Source organism: Saccopteryx bilineata, chromosome 1 (genome assembly GCF_036850765.1).
Source record: "Saccopteryx bilineata isolate mSacBil1 chromosome 1, mSacBil1_pri_phased_curated, whole genome shotgun sequence".
Classification (NCBI taxonomy): Eukaryota; Metazoa; Chordata; class Mammalia; order Chiroptera; family Emballonuridae; genus Saccopteryx; species Saccopteryx bilineata.
In genome coordinates this window covers 351,020,185-351,036,310 of record NC_089490.1, presented here as the reverse complement: position 1 = coordinate 351,036,310, position 16,126 = coordinate 351,020,185, and the positions used below count along the sequence as shown (strand labels likewise).

The 16,126-nt window shown below is 37.9% G+C and overlaps 1 protein-coding gene across 1 annotated transcript; it reads left to right on the top strand.

Moving 5' to 3' along the window:
• The first annotated feature begins 225 nt into the window (after positions 1 to 225).
• On the top strand, positions 226 to 1,161 carry LOC136320617 (olfactory receptor 51B4-like). Its single transcript, XM_066253779.1, has one exon. The coding sequence runs from the start codon at positions 226 to 228 to the stop codon at positions 1,159 to 1,161; it is 936 nt and encodes a 311-aa protein (XP_066109876.1).
• Positions 1,162 to 16,126: the final 14,965 nt, after the last annotated feature.

Sequence of the window (16,126 nt, the reverse complement as noted above, 5' to 3'; positions counted from 1 at the left end):
GTTGACAGTTATTAATGTGATTAATATTATTGTTATTCATATTCTGGACAAAGACTTTGTGAATACAGATATAATTGATTAAGAATGAGACAACCCACAAAATCTTGTACATTAAAAAGGGAAAAGTTGCCTGAGGAGGTATTACTAGAAGATGAAGAGAAAGAATGTTGACTATTTAAGAGTCCATAATTCCTGAAAAGGCTCTTCTCCACTTGCAACACCGTGATGTGGTCCAACAACAGTGCTGCTCCCTTCTTGCTGACTGGCTTCGTGGACTCAGAGGCAGTTCACCACTGGATCTCTATCGCTTTCTTTATCATTTACCTCTCCATTCTTTTTGGCAATGGCACACTTCTCTTTCTTATTCAGAATGACCACAGTCTTTACGAGCCCATGTACTACTTCCTGGCTATGCTGGCAGGTACGGACCTTGGAATGACACTAACTACAATGCCCACGGTCCTGGGTGTCCTGTGGCTGAACCAGAGGAAAATTGCTCAGCGTGCCTGCTTCACTCAATCTTATTTCATTCACACCCTGGCCATTGTTGAGTCAGGCGTTTTGCTTGCTATGGCGTATGACCGTTTTATTGCCATCCGAAACCCTCTGAGGTACAACTCCATTCTTACGAATTCCCGAGTGATGAAGGTAGGACTAGGGGTCCTGATGAGGGGCTTTTTGACAATTATACCCCCAATCCTGCCACTGTATTGGTTTCCATATTGCCGTTCCCATGTTCTTTCTTATGCCTTTTGCCTCCACCAAGATGTAATGAAACTTGCCTGTGCTGATATTACATTTAATCGTGTATACCCAGTTATTCTAGTTGCTTTAACTTACTTTCTCGATGCTCTGATTATTCTCTTCTCTTATACCTTAATCCTTAAGACAGTTATGGGCATCGCCTCTGCTGAAGAGCGAGCTAAAGCCCTCAACACCTGTGTCTCCCATATCAGCTGTGTCCTAGTGTTTTACATCACTGTGATTGGCCTGAGTTTCATCCACAGATTTGGAAAACATGCACCACATGTGGTCCACATTACCATGAGCTATGTCCACTTCCTTTTTCCTCCATTCATGAACCCCATTATCTATAGTGTCAAAACCAAGCAAATTCAGAGAAGCTTCATTCGCCTGTTTTCTATGCACTATAGGTCTTGAGCATTTATTTCAGAATCTTAAGATCACTAGCATATTTTTTATTAATTTTAATGGGGTGACATTGATCCATCAGGGTACATAGGTTCAGAGAAAATATCTCCAGGTTATTTTGACATTTGGTTATGTTGCATACCTATCACCCAAAGTCAAATTGTCTTCTGTCACCTTCTATCTGGTTTTCTTTGTGCCTCTCCCCTCCCTGCCTCCCTCCTTCCCCCCAGGTAACCACCACACTCTTGTCCATGTCTCTGAGTCTCATTTTTATATCCCACCTATGTATGGAATCATATAGTTCTTAGTTTTTTCTGATTTACTTATTTTGCTCAGTATAATGTTATCAAGGTCCATCCATGTTGTTGTAAATGATCTGATGTCATCATTTCTTATGGCTGAGTAGTATTCTTCTTTATCCAGTCATCTATTGAAGGGCTTTTTGGTTGTTTCCATGTCTTGGCCACTGTGAACAATGCTGCAGTGAACATGGGGCTGCATGGATCACTAGCATATTTTGTCCTTTCCTAAGAGAACTTTGTTTTTATGTTCATGCTCTTTTTTTCTTACAGAGTTTAATGAAATTTCAATTATTACATAAAGCTAAAAGTTGACTTGAGCTTATATACTATATATTCTAATATTATGGCTGTATTAACTTCTACATGTTAGAATAGAACATATGTTTATAGAATGTTTTATTAAAATAAATTATAACTTGCATTATATACTGTTTATATTCTAATATATATATATATATATATATATATATATATATATATATTTTTTTTTTTTTGTATTTTTCTGAAGCTGGAAACGGGGAGGCAGTCAGACAGACTCCCGCATTCGCCCGACCGGGATCCACCAGGCACGCCCACCAGGGGGGATGCTCTGCCCATCCGGGGCGTCGCTCTGTCGCGACCAGAGCCACTCTAGCGCCTGGGGCAGAGGCCAAGGAGCCATCCCCAGTGCCCAGGCCATCTTTTGCTCCAATGGAGCCTCGGCTGCGGGAGGGGAAGAGAGAGACAGAGAGGAAGGAGAGGGGGAGGGGTAGAGAAGCAGATGGGCACTTCTCCTGTGTGCCCTGACCAGGAATCGAATCCGGGACTTCCGCACACCAAGCCGAGGCTCTACCACTGAGCCAACCAGCCAGGGCCATATATTTTCATTAGCAATGAAAAGCCAGAAAATATTCAATGTAAAAAATACCATTTATAAGATTTACTGTATTATTTAGAAATCTTTATAAGCAACAGAAGTTAAAGAAAATGACTGGCTTTCTTAAACTAATAAATGACATTTATTGGAAGAATAATGGGGTAACATTCAAAATTATTTGCAAAGGGTCAGAAAGTAATGACTTCCCCGTGGAACAAGTGGTAGATGTCCATCAATTCCCTTTTAGCAGAAACAGGGCATGAGGTTTACTGCTGCAGCCATGACCCCAGAGCTGAGGATGCTACTGTCACAACTTCCAGTCTTTACATTTTATTCTTCACTTTTATATCACTTTTGATAAAGTTATAGAATTCAATTTACTTTTTTTTTATTCTTGAACCAAGTTATAGAATCTAAATGTTGGAGTCTGTTAGTCTGTTGGATTTGGGGTTTGGTGAGAGTAAAAAATCACATTGTTTTACCTTTTGTAATGGGAGAGAAATAAAAAAAAAACAAAATAATGAGAGATTCCTCAAAATTAGTAGGAGTATATGGATATAGGACAGCTCAAAAATAAATTAATTCTGAAGGGTTCAGTCATTGTGCAAATGTTTAATGATACTTCTTGGAAAGTTAGAACTGAGAGTTTCATCCTTTGTAATTTTGTTTTCCTCTATGTACCACTTACTTATTTTTCCAAAGTTGGCATACTAACTATATTTTATTTAGAGACATAGGTTTCTAGTTACCTTTGTTATTTGGCCAGACATCAACATCATTTTAGAATCTGAACTACATAGAGGTAAGCTGCATCCCTATTGACCACTGCAGGATGGCAATAAGTAGAAAAGAAAAACTTTGATGGTACTGAAACTTAGGCAAACACAGGGGTCTCAGGTTATGACAGTCTCGACATACACTTTGAGTTTACAATGCTCACTCCCATAAAAACAAACAAACAAAAAATTGAGACACGAGTATTTTGGCTTATGCTGTTAGGGTCGTACTTACGGACCACATGGGCGAACTAGTTTGGCTGCACGCATAAGAATATGCAATAACATGGTGAGTGAGGGAGGGAGTTGGCATCCCCCAGTATGCTTACCTATGCTATTTTGGACTGTTAAAAGCACTAGTGTTCTGTTTATGTTAGGGGTGTGTTTTGACTCAAAACAAAATTTGAGTTACATCACTGTCATAGGAATGAAATTGTATTGTAACTTGAAGACCCTACTGTAAAAAGTTTTTGTAAGAGTGGAAAACACAGTGTATTAACTTACTTCTCCAAAAATCATTGGAAGGAGAGTTCAACACATTCTGTGATTATTACAGGGAGACAGCCTATAACAATAAACATGTGGTACAAATTTAAAGGCTCTGTGCTAAAAATTAAATTAGGTGTGATACAGAACTCGTACATTCAGGAAAAAAAAGGAACCTAAATATAAATTTAAAAAGTGATGAGATTGAGATAATAACCCACATTTACTCAATGTGGTAGATAGCGAGGAATGCCATAATATGATTTTACAGTTTACTGATATTTACACAGCCTCTATAAATTGTAAAAAATCAATAAAAAAAGAAATATTGGCAATATTGATTTTTAAAGATAAATGTACATGTATAGATTTTAATTTAATATTTTTATTTATTTATTTTTTGTGGCAGAGACAGAAAGAGTCAGAGAGAGGGACAGATAGGGATAGACAGACAGGAAGAGAGAGAGATGAGAAACATCAATTCTTCACTAAGGTTCCTTAGTTGTTCATTGATTGATTTCTCATATGTGCCTTGACGGGGGGGGGGGGGGGCAGCTACAGCAGACCGAGTGACTCCTTGCTCGAGCCAGCGACCTTGCTCAAACCAGATGAGCCTGCGCTCAAGCTGGCGACCTCGGGGTCTTGAACCTGGGTACTCCACATCCCAGTCCGAAGCTCTATCCACTGCGCCACCACCTGGTCAGGCTAGATTTTAATTTTAAATAAAACTCATGGCACACTTTTTAAAATAATTCCTTGCTTTGAGAAATCTTTTCAATTAATAAATCAATATTTACCTACTGATCTCATCACATATAAGAATATTTACAGTAGAACTTAAGTAAAAACAGTACCCTTCCAAATAAGTGTAGGTTCCAGACAAGTCTCCTGCTTTCCATTTTCACTCTGACCCCTACTACCGAGTTTGCCGAAACTAGGAGTCTTCTATACAGTCTTGAGTCAGTGCTGACAGATAAGCAGGAGTCATGTCTCTTTCCTCCTGAAAGATTATCACATCAGAACACTTTATTATCTATCATATCACAAATTCAGCCAGGTGAGCTATTTTGTTTCTCCATCAGCTTCTGATCATTCCGAGAATTGCTGTTTGCCATTCTGTAAACGTCCAAAGCTGTTAATGCAGTCTTTCATAAAAATAAACAATTCTGTGTGATGTGGTGAGGTCTGATTTATTTAATTCAAAAAAGATGTCAATATTTCACAATCATAGCAAACATCTTGTGTCAGATAAGAGCTTTTCATGGATCAACTGGTTGTATGTTCACAATGACTCAGCAGTTCTTGAGAAAGGACAAAAATATCCAAGCAACATGTAGCTTTCAAGCATCCTGTTGGAGGACATTTAGCATTTTAAATATCCAGGCACAATGTTGAAGATTGTACAAAACTTCTAAATTTTCTATGAACACTAAGACTCTCAAATTATTCATAACCTAACTTATCTGTATAAACTTATTTTATACAAATGCATGTATCATGATTCAGTACAAAAAAAATCTGTATATATTACTGGGAATTTCTTGTAACTACATGCTAGCGGCCTCTTTTAGGATAGTACCTGTTTTTTACCTTCCTGATAAAATCACATTCCTTTCCAAAGTCTACCTTTCACATTTCCATTAAACTTTGTTTCTGCAAAAAAAATCTTTGTTCTTCTTTGTAACATATACATAATTAAAATGATTGTTACATAGAGCATTTATCCATGAAAACTAGAACCTGGCCTTCTAAACATTTTTATAGACTAACCACATTTTAGTATTTGTGGAAAAAGAGAGGTCTATTTTACATCCATGGATGAGTCTGTCCATTGGCTCATGGCTCCAATGAGCTCTGTGTCAGTGCTTTTTTTGGCATACTGTTGGTCACCACATGGAGGTAGAATGAGTGGCTTTTTTGGAAAAGATGTTACTTTTACAATGCACTCTGAAAGGGACTAACATTCTCTATTCCTTGTTAGAGAAAGACTCATGTTTAAACCTTAAAGATATAATCTCATTCTTACATTCCCACCTCTTCCCATTAAGTATCATAGCCTTGCTCCAATTACCCACACCCTCAACATGCGCACCAGGATGAGCCAAAGGTAATATTAATAACACTTCTAATAAAGTAATAATAATACAATTATTATGGCTGATACTATGCACAAGGTACTGCTCATGTAATAACTCATTTAACATGCACAATCAATCTATGAATCAAGTATTATTGTTACTGTCTTTCTACAAATGAGGAAACAGAAGCACAGAAACACAAAGTAATGTCCTGAGACTAAGCAGCTAAAAAATAGCAGAGAAAAATATTCAAACCAGTCTCTTAACTATTATAAAATAATTCATGTGTAAGTTGAATGTAATAGCCACTACACTACACAATAAATGTCACTCCATTAAATTAAATTTCTAAATAAAAAAATAATGAAACACACTGAATTACATTGTTTTCAATAAAATAAACAGTTAATTTTTCTTTACTGAGAGAAATTAGACTTGTTCACTGTAAAAAATAAAACCATACATGACAAAGCATTTTTTAGGCTGTTATTTGATCTGAAATAAGATATAATTTGAGGTAAGAGAGGCTAAATTCAGTCAAACATTAAAGAGTCTATTAATCTTTTGATCCCTTAGGTCTTATTCAGAATATGCACAATAAATAATACTTCAATATGCCAGTGATTTTATAATAGATACCCCTATTGTAACACTTTTAAAGTTCTTACTTTATGCTAGGCACTATAATAATACTACTGATGCATTTTATCATTAAGGTCTAATTTAAACAGTAGAATGCAGACATTATTATACCAATTTCATACTAAAGAACTCTAGACTAAAAGAAGTTAATTAAATTGCCCCATGTCTTATATATACACTACAGTTTGTTTAATTTTAGACATCTTCATACACATGACAATATCGATACTTCCATTTTAAAAGTTATTCTTTGATTATTGTGAAAATATTGCAACACAGAGAGGCAGAGTCTAATTCCCAAAATTTTCAAAATTAAGCCAAGTTGACAGAGACTTGCAAGACAGTAGGAAGACCACAAGGAGGCGTCAAAGTTGCACTTCTATTTCTGTTTCACCCCTAACAACCCAACCTCTTCCCCTCCTCCACCACACAGAAACACTTGAGCACTAGCGTATTATACTACCCTCTAGGCATTTTGTTTATATGTATGAGTGAATAATGAATGAACGCATGGATGAATGAATGAATGAATTGATAGAATAAACTTAACTTCATGTTTGTCTCCCTATCCTGTTTAAAATGTGCCTGACCCAAATCTGGATTATAGTCTTGTTTAATTCATCAGTGCCTAGGTTAGATTCTGATGTCAAAGTCAGCCAAAAGATTTGAAAAATAGTTCCTGATTCACAGCTCATGTTTTATAGATAATTGAACTGAAAAGATTCAGGAGCTTAACAGGGGATGGGCACTCAGATCTATTTTCCCTGGTCTGAGTCCCCAGCTTCTCAACACTTTCAGTTCCATTTCTACTGCACCAGGCATTACAGGTAAACAGGACAACTAGACTTGGTAGACAAAGAAAAAAAGTATGACAACCCTTAAGGGCACAATCCCAAACTCTCTAACCCTGAATGTAGGCAACGGTCACCTCTCTGATGGCTTCAGGGAATAGGATAAAGACGTACCTTTGTTTTTGTAAGAGGACATCATTCTGGAGACAATATTTACCTTTGGACAGTGTTCTTTTGGGACTACTAGTTCTTTGAAGAGATTTCTATACAAGGACAGCTAAGCAGGAAGTATAAAACCTTAATCCTTATTGTTGAAAAAACTGAAGTTCCCATTTTAAGAACTTTTTAGTTACAAAATCAAATTCTGACCTTTATCCTAAATCTATCCTTGCCACATTTTTGGAAAACTATGTATTGTTTACTGCCTACTATCCCTCAAGTAGGGTCAGAAATGAGCCATTAAAAGACTCTTTAAAGCATTTCCTTGATTTTCCAGCATGTCAGTCATAGGGCTACGTGTTATATAAGCATTACCACAATCATTTGGGCAGTTTTATAATATTTATATTAGTGATAAACAACTGAGACTTAGAGATGATGTCTTTTATGTTCTGCATTTATAATGACTTTTTTTTTAAAATTTACCATAATGTAACTTTTTCAGACACTGGCAATTAAAAGCTGTTGTGAATTTACATAAACACAGCAACATTTGCATGAAATTAAATCTATTGTCAATTCAAAAAAAATAAAAACTCATATTTTTTGAACTATTGAAGCAAGTGAAAAGAAAGGAAAATTTGAGAGTAAATTTCTCAATGATTCCTTGACTATTATGCAAAAGAAAGCATGTTGGCCTGGCAGGAAGAGTACTAATCATGACTGGTATGTGAAGCCAGGTGAGGGTTTGGATGAGACAGCCTATAATGCAATGGCTTTCCCATCACTATGAGAGCTGAGAGCTCCTTGGGGCTCAGGCACACAAAAGTGTATACAAGGTATACATAAACCTATAATGTTGTTCCTTTTTTTAAGGGCAAGTGTAGCCATAGCTTGGGATTATAACGATGAGTCCTTTTTCATCTTTTACAGTCAGCATCCAGGTCAGAATGTTACACCCTGTCCTGCCTCTGTGTGAAGCTGATTCACTCCGAGGCCCAGCACTGGGGGAGGACCCTGTCAGGGGTCTGATAGTGCTATCTACAGGGCCAGGACCCAGGAGTGGCAACCTTTCCTTCCCAGCCCCTGAGCAGCGCTTGGTTATTTACTTACTTGAATTATGTATTTACTTTTAAAGGAATAATCTAGAGTCTGCCCAGCTTTGGCTACAGCATGGAAATGACCTAAGGTGTGTGGATGCCATCTGCTCCTTCTTTCAGAATGAGCAGTTAGAGGCAAAGGAGTACAAGGCAAGTGTCCTCAACAGTAAGTCAGGAGTTTGAGTCCTTGTCTAGGCATTTCCATGACAAATTAAATTATACTGAGGAAGTCTCCACCCTTCTCTGAGCTTCAGTTTCCTCTTCTCTGAAGAATAGGTTAGAACCTATGGACCGTTTCCCAACAGAGCATTTCTGTTGATTGAATTCATCAGCTCTCTCAACTCTTAAACAGGGAATGTCATTGAACTCGATATTCCTGAACTAGCAAGTCTTCTCACTCAGCAATGACATTCTTTTCTTCAGCCAGTCCCACTTGGTACTAGATATGTGGAGAGAGGACTTACCTCCATTTCCTGTTCTCATACACACTAAAGAAGGACTTGACACCCTCCCTGCATACCCATCTTCACCAATTCATTTAAGAGATCAAACCTTTTGCTGCAGGGATATCTTAGGCAGTAAAGAGCAGTGGTCAAGAACACAGACTCTGGATCCACACTGCCTGAGCGGCTGGCACCTCATACTAGTTCTATGGCTCAGTTTTGTTCATCTGTAAAGTGGGGTTTTAACATCCTCTTAAGATTATTGTGACATTGAGTGAGTTAATATATCCAAAGAATTTAAAGTAGTGACTTATATGCTAAGTATGCTACAAACGTGTGCTATTTTCATTGTCTAACTACAATCATTCTTGCTATAGCCACCAATCATTTTATTCTACACTTTATATCTTTTTACTTGTAATAATAATAATAAAATAATATAAGGCTTACTTATGTACCAAGCACTGTAGCATTTTGAATAACTTACATATTTAATTTATTTCTCTAAGGTCAGGGAGAAGGGGTGGTGGTTATGATCACTGCCTTCATTTAAGCAGTTGGTTTGTGACTTCAATGCCTGTGGCTCTCTGCCACACTGTTATGTCAGCAGCATTTGTTACAAGGCATACAATTTGGGATTCACAAATGTATGAATGTTCTAATATGGCAAGGCTGTCTTCTAGAGTAGAGGTTTGAGTTATACTATGTGACACAGAATTAAAGGCTTTTTTATTTCTGTGAGAACTTTGTAAAAATTAAGCTGTCTCACAAATACAAGGGCTCAGTAGAAAAGCCATAAGCTCCTCTGCATGAAAGAAAGTGCTTCACCTGTGGTTGTATGAATATGACAGGGGAGTTTCACAGGGATTTTTTCCCCTAAGCAAGGTTGACCCTGATGAATTTCTAGACTCGCATAACTCTGTGAAGACCTCTGCCGTTACATTTGATTCTGTTTCCCTGTCATATACATACATGGGAACACGTGAAAGAATGTTCTCACCACACTTCTTGTTTGGATTAATAAAATTACCAAATGATGTGTTGAGATAAATAAGGAAGCATAGCAAGAAAGGGTTTTGAGTGAAGTGAAAACCACAATGCTCCCTCCCTATTCAGGGCTCCAGCAGATGGGAATTTAAGGCTGTGGGAAGTCTGGCCCAAAATAGGGAACCCCATAAGAAGAGGAAAGAGACAAGTGTCTACACTGAGCTGGTTTTCATGTGACAGCAAGCCTCCTGTCCCAAACCTCTAGAGCACCTGTCTGTCTTATCCTAATTTCCTCACGTATGTCCAAAAACTGGTTTTTCACAGTCTGTGCCCCTCTTAGTTGAAGGAGTTTCCCATGAGAACACCCTCCCAGAATCTAGAACCTATGTCAGATTCTTGCTGTCAACCTCTGGGAGGCCTGAGTCCAGTTGTTCTGTGTTCCTTCCTTGGTTCCTGCCATTGACCTTGCCCCTTCCTCCCTCTCCTCCCTGAACCTAGCTGGGATGTGAGATGATCCATTTGGTGAGTATGGTCTCTTCAAAAAGTACCTTACTTGTTAATGGCATATTTCAAATCCTATTTTATATGTGGAATCAGCAGTTTTAAAGCGAATCATTATAAGGAAGAGAGAATAAAGGGGAATGAAAGACTAAAGATACAGAAAATGAGCAAGAGAATTGTAGATGATAAAATCTACTACTATTTGTTGAGTTATTTTATATTATAAGTCTAACCAATTAAACAACTGCTTTCTAGACAGTGTGTTATGTCTCTTTCTAGTTTCACACTAACTTCATAAGATAGGTACAATTATTATCCTTATTTTTAGATGACAAGACTATACTCAGAGGAGTCAAGGCAATGCTAGTGTTTGGACCCAGGTCAGACACTGAGTCTACCGCTCATAGCCCCTTGCTGCCTTGCTGAGGAGCATTTGAAAGGTAGAATTGGAAAAGCATGGGAACTGGGCTGTGGATGAAGGAGGTGGGAATGGAGAAGCTGATAAATATAGCTTTGAGAGCAGGAGTCGTTCAGGGTTTAGATTTCAGGAAACATTGACTTAGCATGCCCCCAGTCTCCATAGGGATTTTGGTTAGCTAGTATGCAAGACATGTCTATCAGAGGCTGCAGAAAGGGCAGGGCCAGGGCTAGCTTTCAGCTATCAGGGCCCAGAAGGGTTAAGGTCTGTGGGCTCAGATAGTTGGTCAGGTCAAGCTGGCAGCTCTAGGTGGAGACCATGAGTTAGTTTCAGGGAAGATTGTGAGTTCAGGGGTGAGCATGGGAAAGGGCACAGAACAGAAGTCTTTTACATTCTACTATGACATTAGACTCCCCAGTGATATAACTTAAAGCAATGCCTTAACAGCTCAGTCTCATTATCTATAAAAAAGAAATAATAATTGTATTTTGCTCAAGGGGTTACTATGAAGATCCAGAGCAACACACAATCTGAAACAATGACAACATTACAGTACAGAGATATAAGCTTCCTAAGGATCAGAGGTCTCAAAGCAGTAGGTAGGTCCTAGAAAATAACACTAACCACTGTTTAAGTGAAGAGACAGTCTTGATGTCCAGTATTTGATTTACCGAGGCCTGAGACATTGTTCCATAGAAGCCTCCTCCTGCCCTGTAAGACCATCTTCCCAGGTACTGTGGCCCAAGTCCTGAGCTTAGCTTAAGGGCTGAAACACCTGAATCCACAGGGCATAGATGAGGGCAGCTGACAGCAATTTTGAAGCTTACGAAAATCCCATCTTTGTGGGAGCATGTACAACCCAAGATTCTGAAGCACAAATGGTCCACTAAAACTCTAACCAGGAGCCAAGCAGGGAACAGGATGATTAAGGGACTGAAGACCACAGGATAGAGACTTAAAGAAATAGAGGGATTTAGGTCAGAGGATATATAATGAAAAGGAGATGGGAATTAATACTTACAGAAACCTTCCTATATATCAAGTGCCATTCTAGGGTATTTAAATAATCTCATTAATTATGGTAGTTCTGTGATGTGTATATTATTAAAAATTTTATAATTCATGCTAATCATAAGTAATATTTTTAATTATCTAGTATATACCAAGATATAACTTACATGCATTATAAGAACAGCCTTACTTTATTCTCATACTAATACTCAGAAGTGGATTAATGTTTCTTACTGATGAGGAAATTGAGGCACAAAAATATTAATATAAGAAAACTTCTTGAAGGCATACAACTAATAAGTAGCCAATTAGTGATTTGAGCCCTGGTTGTCTGGGCTCACTTAGTGTCTACATAATAAAAAAGAGGGAATAACCGTCTAAACTCACTGAGCTAGCAAGTAATGAGACAAGGATGGACGCCCAGTTCTGCTGCTGCTGGTACTGTGTTCTTTCCAAAACAAAACACCAACACAGCCATTCACTGTGGACCCAAGAAACAGAAGCAGGTACCTTGCCTTCTACTGACACTTTCACACCTTGGAGATTGGAGATCAGAATTCAGGCCACAATTGCAGATATACTCTGTCAATATAGTTGCATCTCTTTAGGAAATTTTAAGAGAAAGGTAAGTAAAAAAAAAAATGGAAACAGAAACAAGTTTAAAATACAAAAAAGTTCTATCTTGGGTTACAAAGATTGTCAAATTGTAGGTTATAAGTAGGCCCCTGAAAACACCTTAGGCCCACATATGCCCAAATGACCTCTTGGACCTTGGCCAAGGTGCAGGTTTGGTTAAGAAAAGAGAGCATCAGCTTCATTAGTTATTAGAGAAATGCAAATCAAAACTACAATGAGATACCACCTCACTCCTGTTAGATTAGCTATTATCAACAAGACGGGTAATAGCAAATGTTGGAGAGGCTGTGGAGAAAAAGGAACCCTCATTCACTGTTGGTGGGACTGTAAAGTAGTACAACCATTATGGAGGAAAGTATGGTGGTTCCTCAAAAAACTGAAAATAGAACTACCTTATGACCCAGCAATCCCTCTACTGGGTATATACCCCAAAACCTCAGAAACATTGATACGTGAAGACACATGTAGCCCCATGTTCATTGCAGCACTGTTCACAGTGGCCAAGACATGGAAACAACCAAAAAGCCCTTCAATAGAAGACTAGATAAAGAAGATGTGGCACATATACACTATGGAATACTACTCAGCCATAAGAAATGATGACATCAGATTATTTACAGCAAAATGGTGGGATCTTGATAACATTATAAGGAGTGAAATAAGCAAATCAGAAAAAAACAAGAACTACATGATTCCATACATTGGTGGAACATAAAAATGAGACTAAGAGACATGGACAAGAGTGTGGTGGTTACCAAGGGTGGGGGGGGAGGGAGGACATGGGAGGGAGGGAGGGAGAGAGTTAGGGGGAGGGGGAGGGGCACAGAGAACTAGATAGAGGGTGACGGAGGACAATCTGACTTTGGGCGAGGGGTTTGCAACATAATTTGATGACAAAATAACCTAGACATGTTTTCTTTGAATATATGTACCCTGATTTATTAATGTCATCCCATTACCATTAATAAAAATTTATTAAAAAAAAAAAAAGAGAGCATTCATGTATTATATTCTTCAGTTACTGCTTGGGCCTAACCCACTGCTTCTCTGTCTACCCTGCAGTAAATTATACATATCTATTTAGGTCTGTGTGACTTTCTAACTAAGGCCAAACACTAAGGACACTAACATGCAGTAGGCAATGCTGTGTGATAACTCAGAAATACAAAAAAAGAAAAAAAAAGGAAGAAAGTCTCGAAGTTCCCTGCACCTTCCTTTGCAGAACTTGACAACAGGTCCTCCCATATGTGAGCAGTGTAAGATTTCTCTATGGGTAACTTCTCCAAAATCAGTTTGGGCTTTACACTATCTTTTTCATCTGCAAGTGACATAGAAGAGCTCAGCAATAGTTTTATAGATGGTTCTATATCATGTGTATTGGGCTGAGCTGTCCTACTTCCTGGCTCTCAAAGAGCAGCCTTTGATGATTTTCCTTCTAAACCAAAATGTAAGTTCTTAGATTGACTCAAGAGACACTCATTGGTCACAGGATGACTAGGAGAAGGACACTCTGATGGGGACAGTGAGTAAAGAGAAAAGGCAAATGTGAGGGTGAGAGAGATAAAATAGGCCAGAAATTGTAACATAACAGCCTCTTGTCTGAGTATCTCTCATTGAATTGTTTTGAGAGGCCTGAAAGGTGTTTCAAAATAAACTGGAATCTTCTGCCAACATTAAAATAAAAATGCCAAGCATAGAGTGGAGAAAAAAATTGCATGATCTTACTTATATGTGGGATATAAACAAGTCAAATACATACAAGCAGAGAGTAGAAGAGTGGGTACTGAAATGGCTGGTGGGGAAAGTGGGGAGATGTTGGTCAAAGGGTACAAAGTCACAGTTATGTCTGATGAATGAGTCTGTCTCTTAAGTGAAGAGACAGTCTTGATGTCCAGTATTTGATTTACTGAGGCCTGAGACATTGTTCCATAGAAGCCTCCTTTTCTGCCCTGTAAGACCATCTTCCCAGGTACTGTGGCCCAAGTCCTGAGCTTAGCTTAAGGGCTGAAACACCTGAATCCACAGAGCATAGATGAGGGCAGCTGACAGCAATTTTGAAGCTTACGAAAATCACTACTGATGTGATACAGTAGTGAATATTTTTTGCTAAGAAAGTAAACCTCAGGGGATCTCATCATATACAAAAAAAAAAGATGATAACCCTGAAGAAAAGATATGTTAATTAGCTTGACAGTAATAATCATTTTATTATGTATATATATATCACATCATCATGTTTTATACTTTAAATATATATAATATTCATTTTTAAAAAAATAGGAAAGAGAAATGCTTTAAAATATTTGTATTTCCAATCATTTTTTTGGAAGTAAAATGTGATTCTCATATTTATAGGTATATACTTATAACATTATAACAACAGGAAACAGTTTGAGCATATATTGTATATCTGCTTCTTTATGCAATAAATAAAATTGTTCCTCATAACAATCCTAAGAACTAAATCATAATTTACTCCTATGTATCAGAGACATGGAAACATTGAACAACTTGTCTAACATTACATTAGGAACTAAGTTATGTTAGGAACACTGAGCCCCTCTCAATGTCCTATGACGACATTTGGTTAAAACATTGACTACCCTGTTTTGTTAAGACTAGGCTTTTATTCATTGCAGACCCTACCTGACCCCTTATTCCTTTATGTGATTTTCCTGACCGCACAAGGCTTACTTATGAAATCTCTGATGTTAAAGAGAGGAAAAAGGGTGGATTGTGGTAAGTGATGAAGGTTTCTTCTCGGACCATGCATCACTGGGGCTTCTCTCTTAGACTCTGTCTCACTGTATTTTAGCTAGTTCCATATACTTTGCCTGAAGAGAGATGGAGAACAGGTTTGCTCCATCATGAAAATATATTTTCATGTCTCCAAGCCCAACTTAAATTTCTTTAACTCTGTACAATCTCTTGGTTCACTTCTCACTCCCCCCCAAAAAAAACCAAAAACCTAGAGAATCATATTTTCTTCCTCCTATATAAATTTTTATTAAGTATAAAGGATACTATAATATCAGATTACAATTAACTATTATTTTGATTAGGAGTCCTAGAAAGCAAGATACATTTCTAATTCTTATTTATGAGTCAAGCACTACAATTAGTGTCTAGCACATAGAAAATACTCTGAGAACATTTACTAGATGTCTTACATAAACCCAGCTCTCTCTATTCTCTCCAACTTCCTCATTTCTGATTAAATAAGCTTCGTATTCCATTTTTGTTTAAACTTCCATTGCTGCCTTTCTAGAGTCCAAGCACAGACATTTCTGCCAGGGCCCCAGGCTGAGTCAATGCCATACTCCTTATCTTCATAATCTGTGTATTCTTCTAGGCAAGGATCCGGCCCCAGGATGGCCATGCTGAATCATGCTGAGTCATGCTGACGTTTAGGGTGTATGACCAGATGTTTTCACACTTGAGTGATGACTGCTATCTGGGTCCCCAGCAGGAGGCTTACAGGACAGATGGCAAGAAAAGGAGAAGTTGACTATGGGACTGTAACTCCACCCTCAACCAACTATGGAGAGAAAGAGACCCCCCAAGCTAGAAATTGACATATCTTAGAATATATTCCCTTCTGATTTAAAAAGTTATTTCTGGTTGTCCCACTAGATGCCATAGAATTACCATTGTTCATCAGATATGCATCTTACAGGTTGTCTCACATACCTACAAGCAGAAAAAAAATCTTTTGTTACTAAATGTCTATAAGTCTTTAATTCATAAAATAATAGTCATTAATCTAATGCAATCAGAGTAATTTGAAG

Bases quoted from the DNA above. Each gene is read 5' to 3' on its own strand.
- LOC136320617 (XM_066253779.1), top strand. From the start codon at position 226: ATGTGGTCCAACAACAGTGCTGCTCCCTTCTTGCTGACTGGCTTCGTG.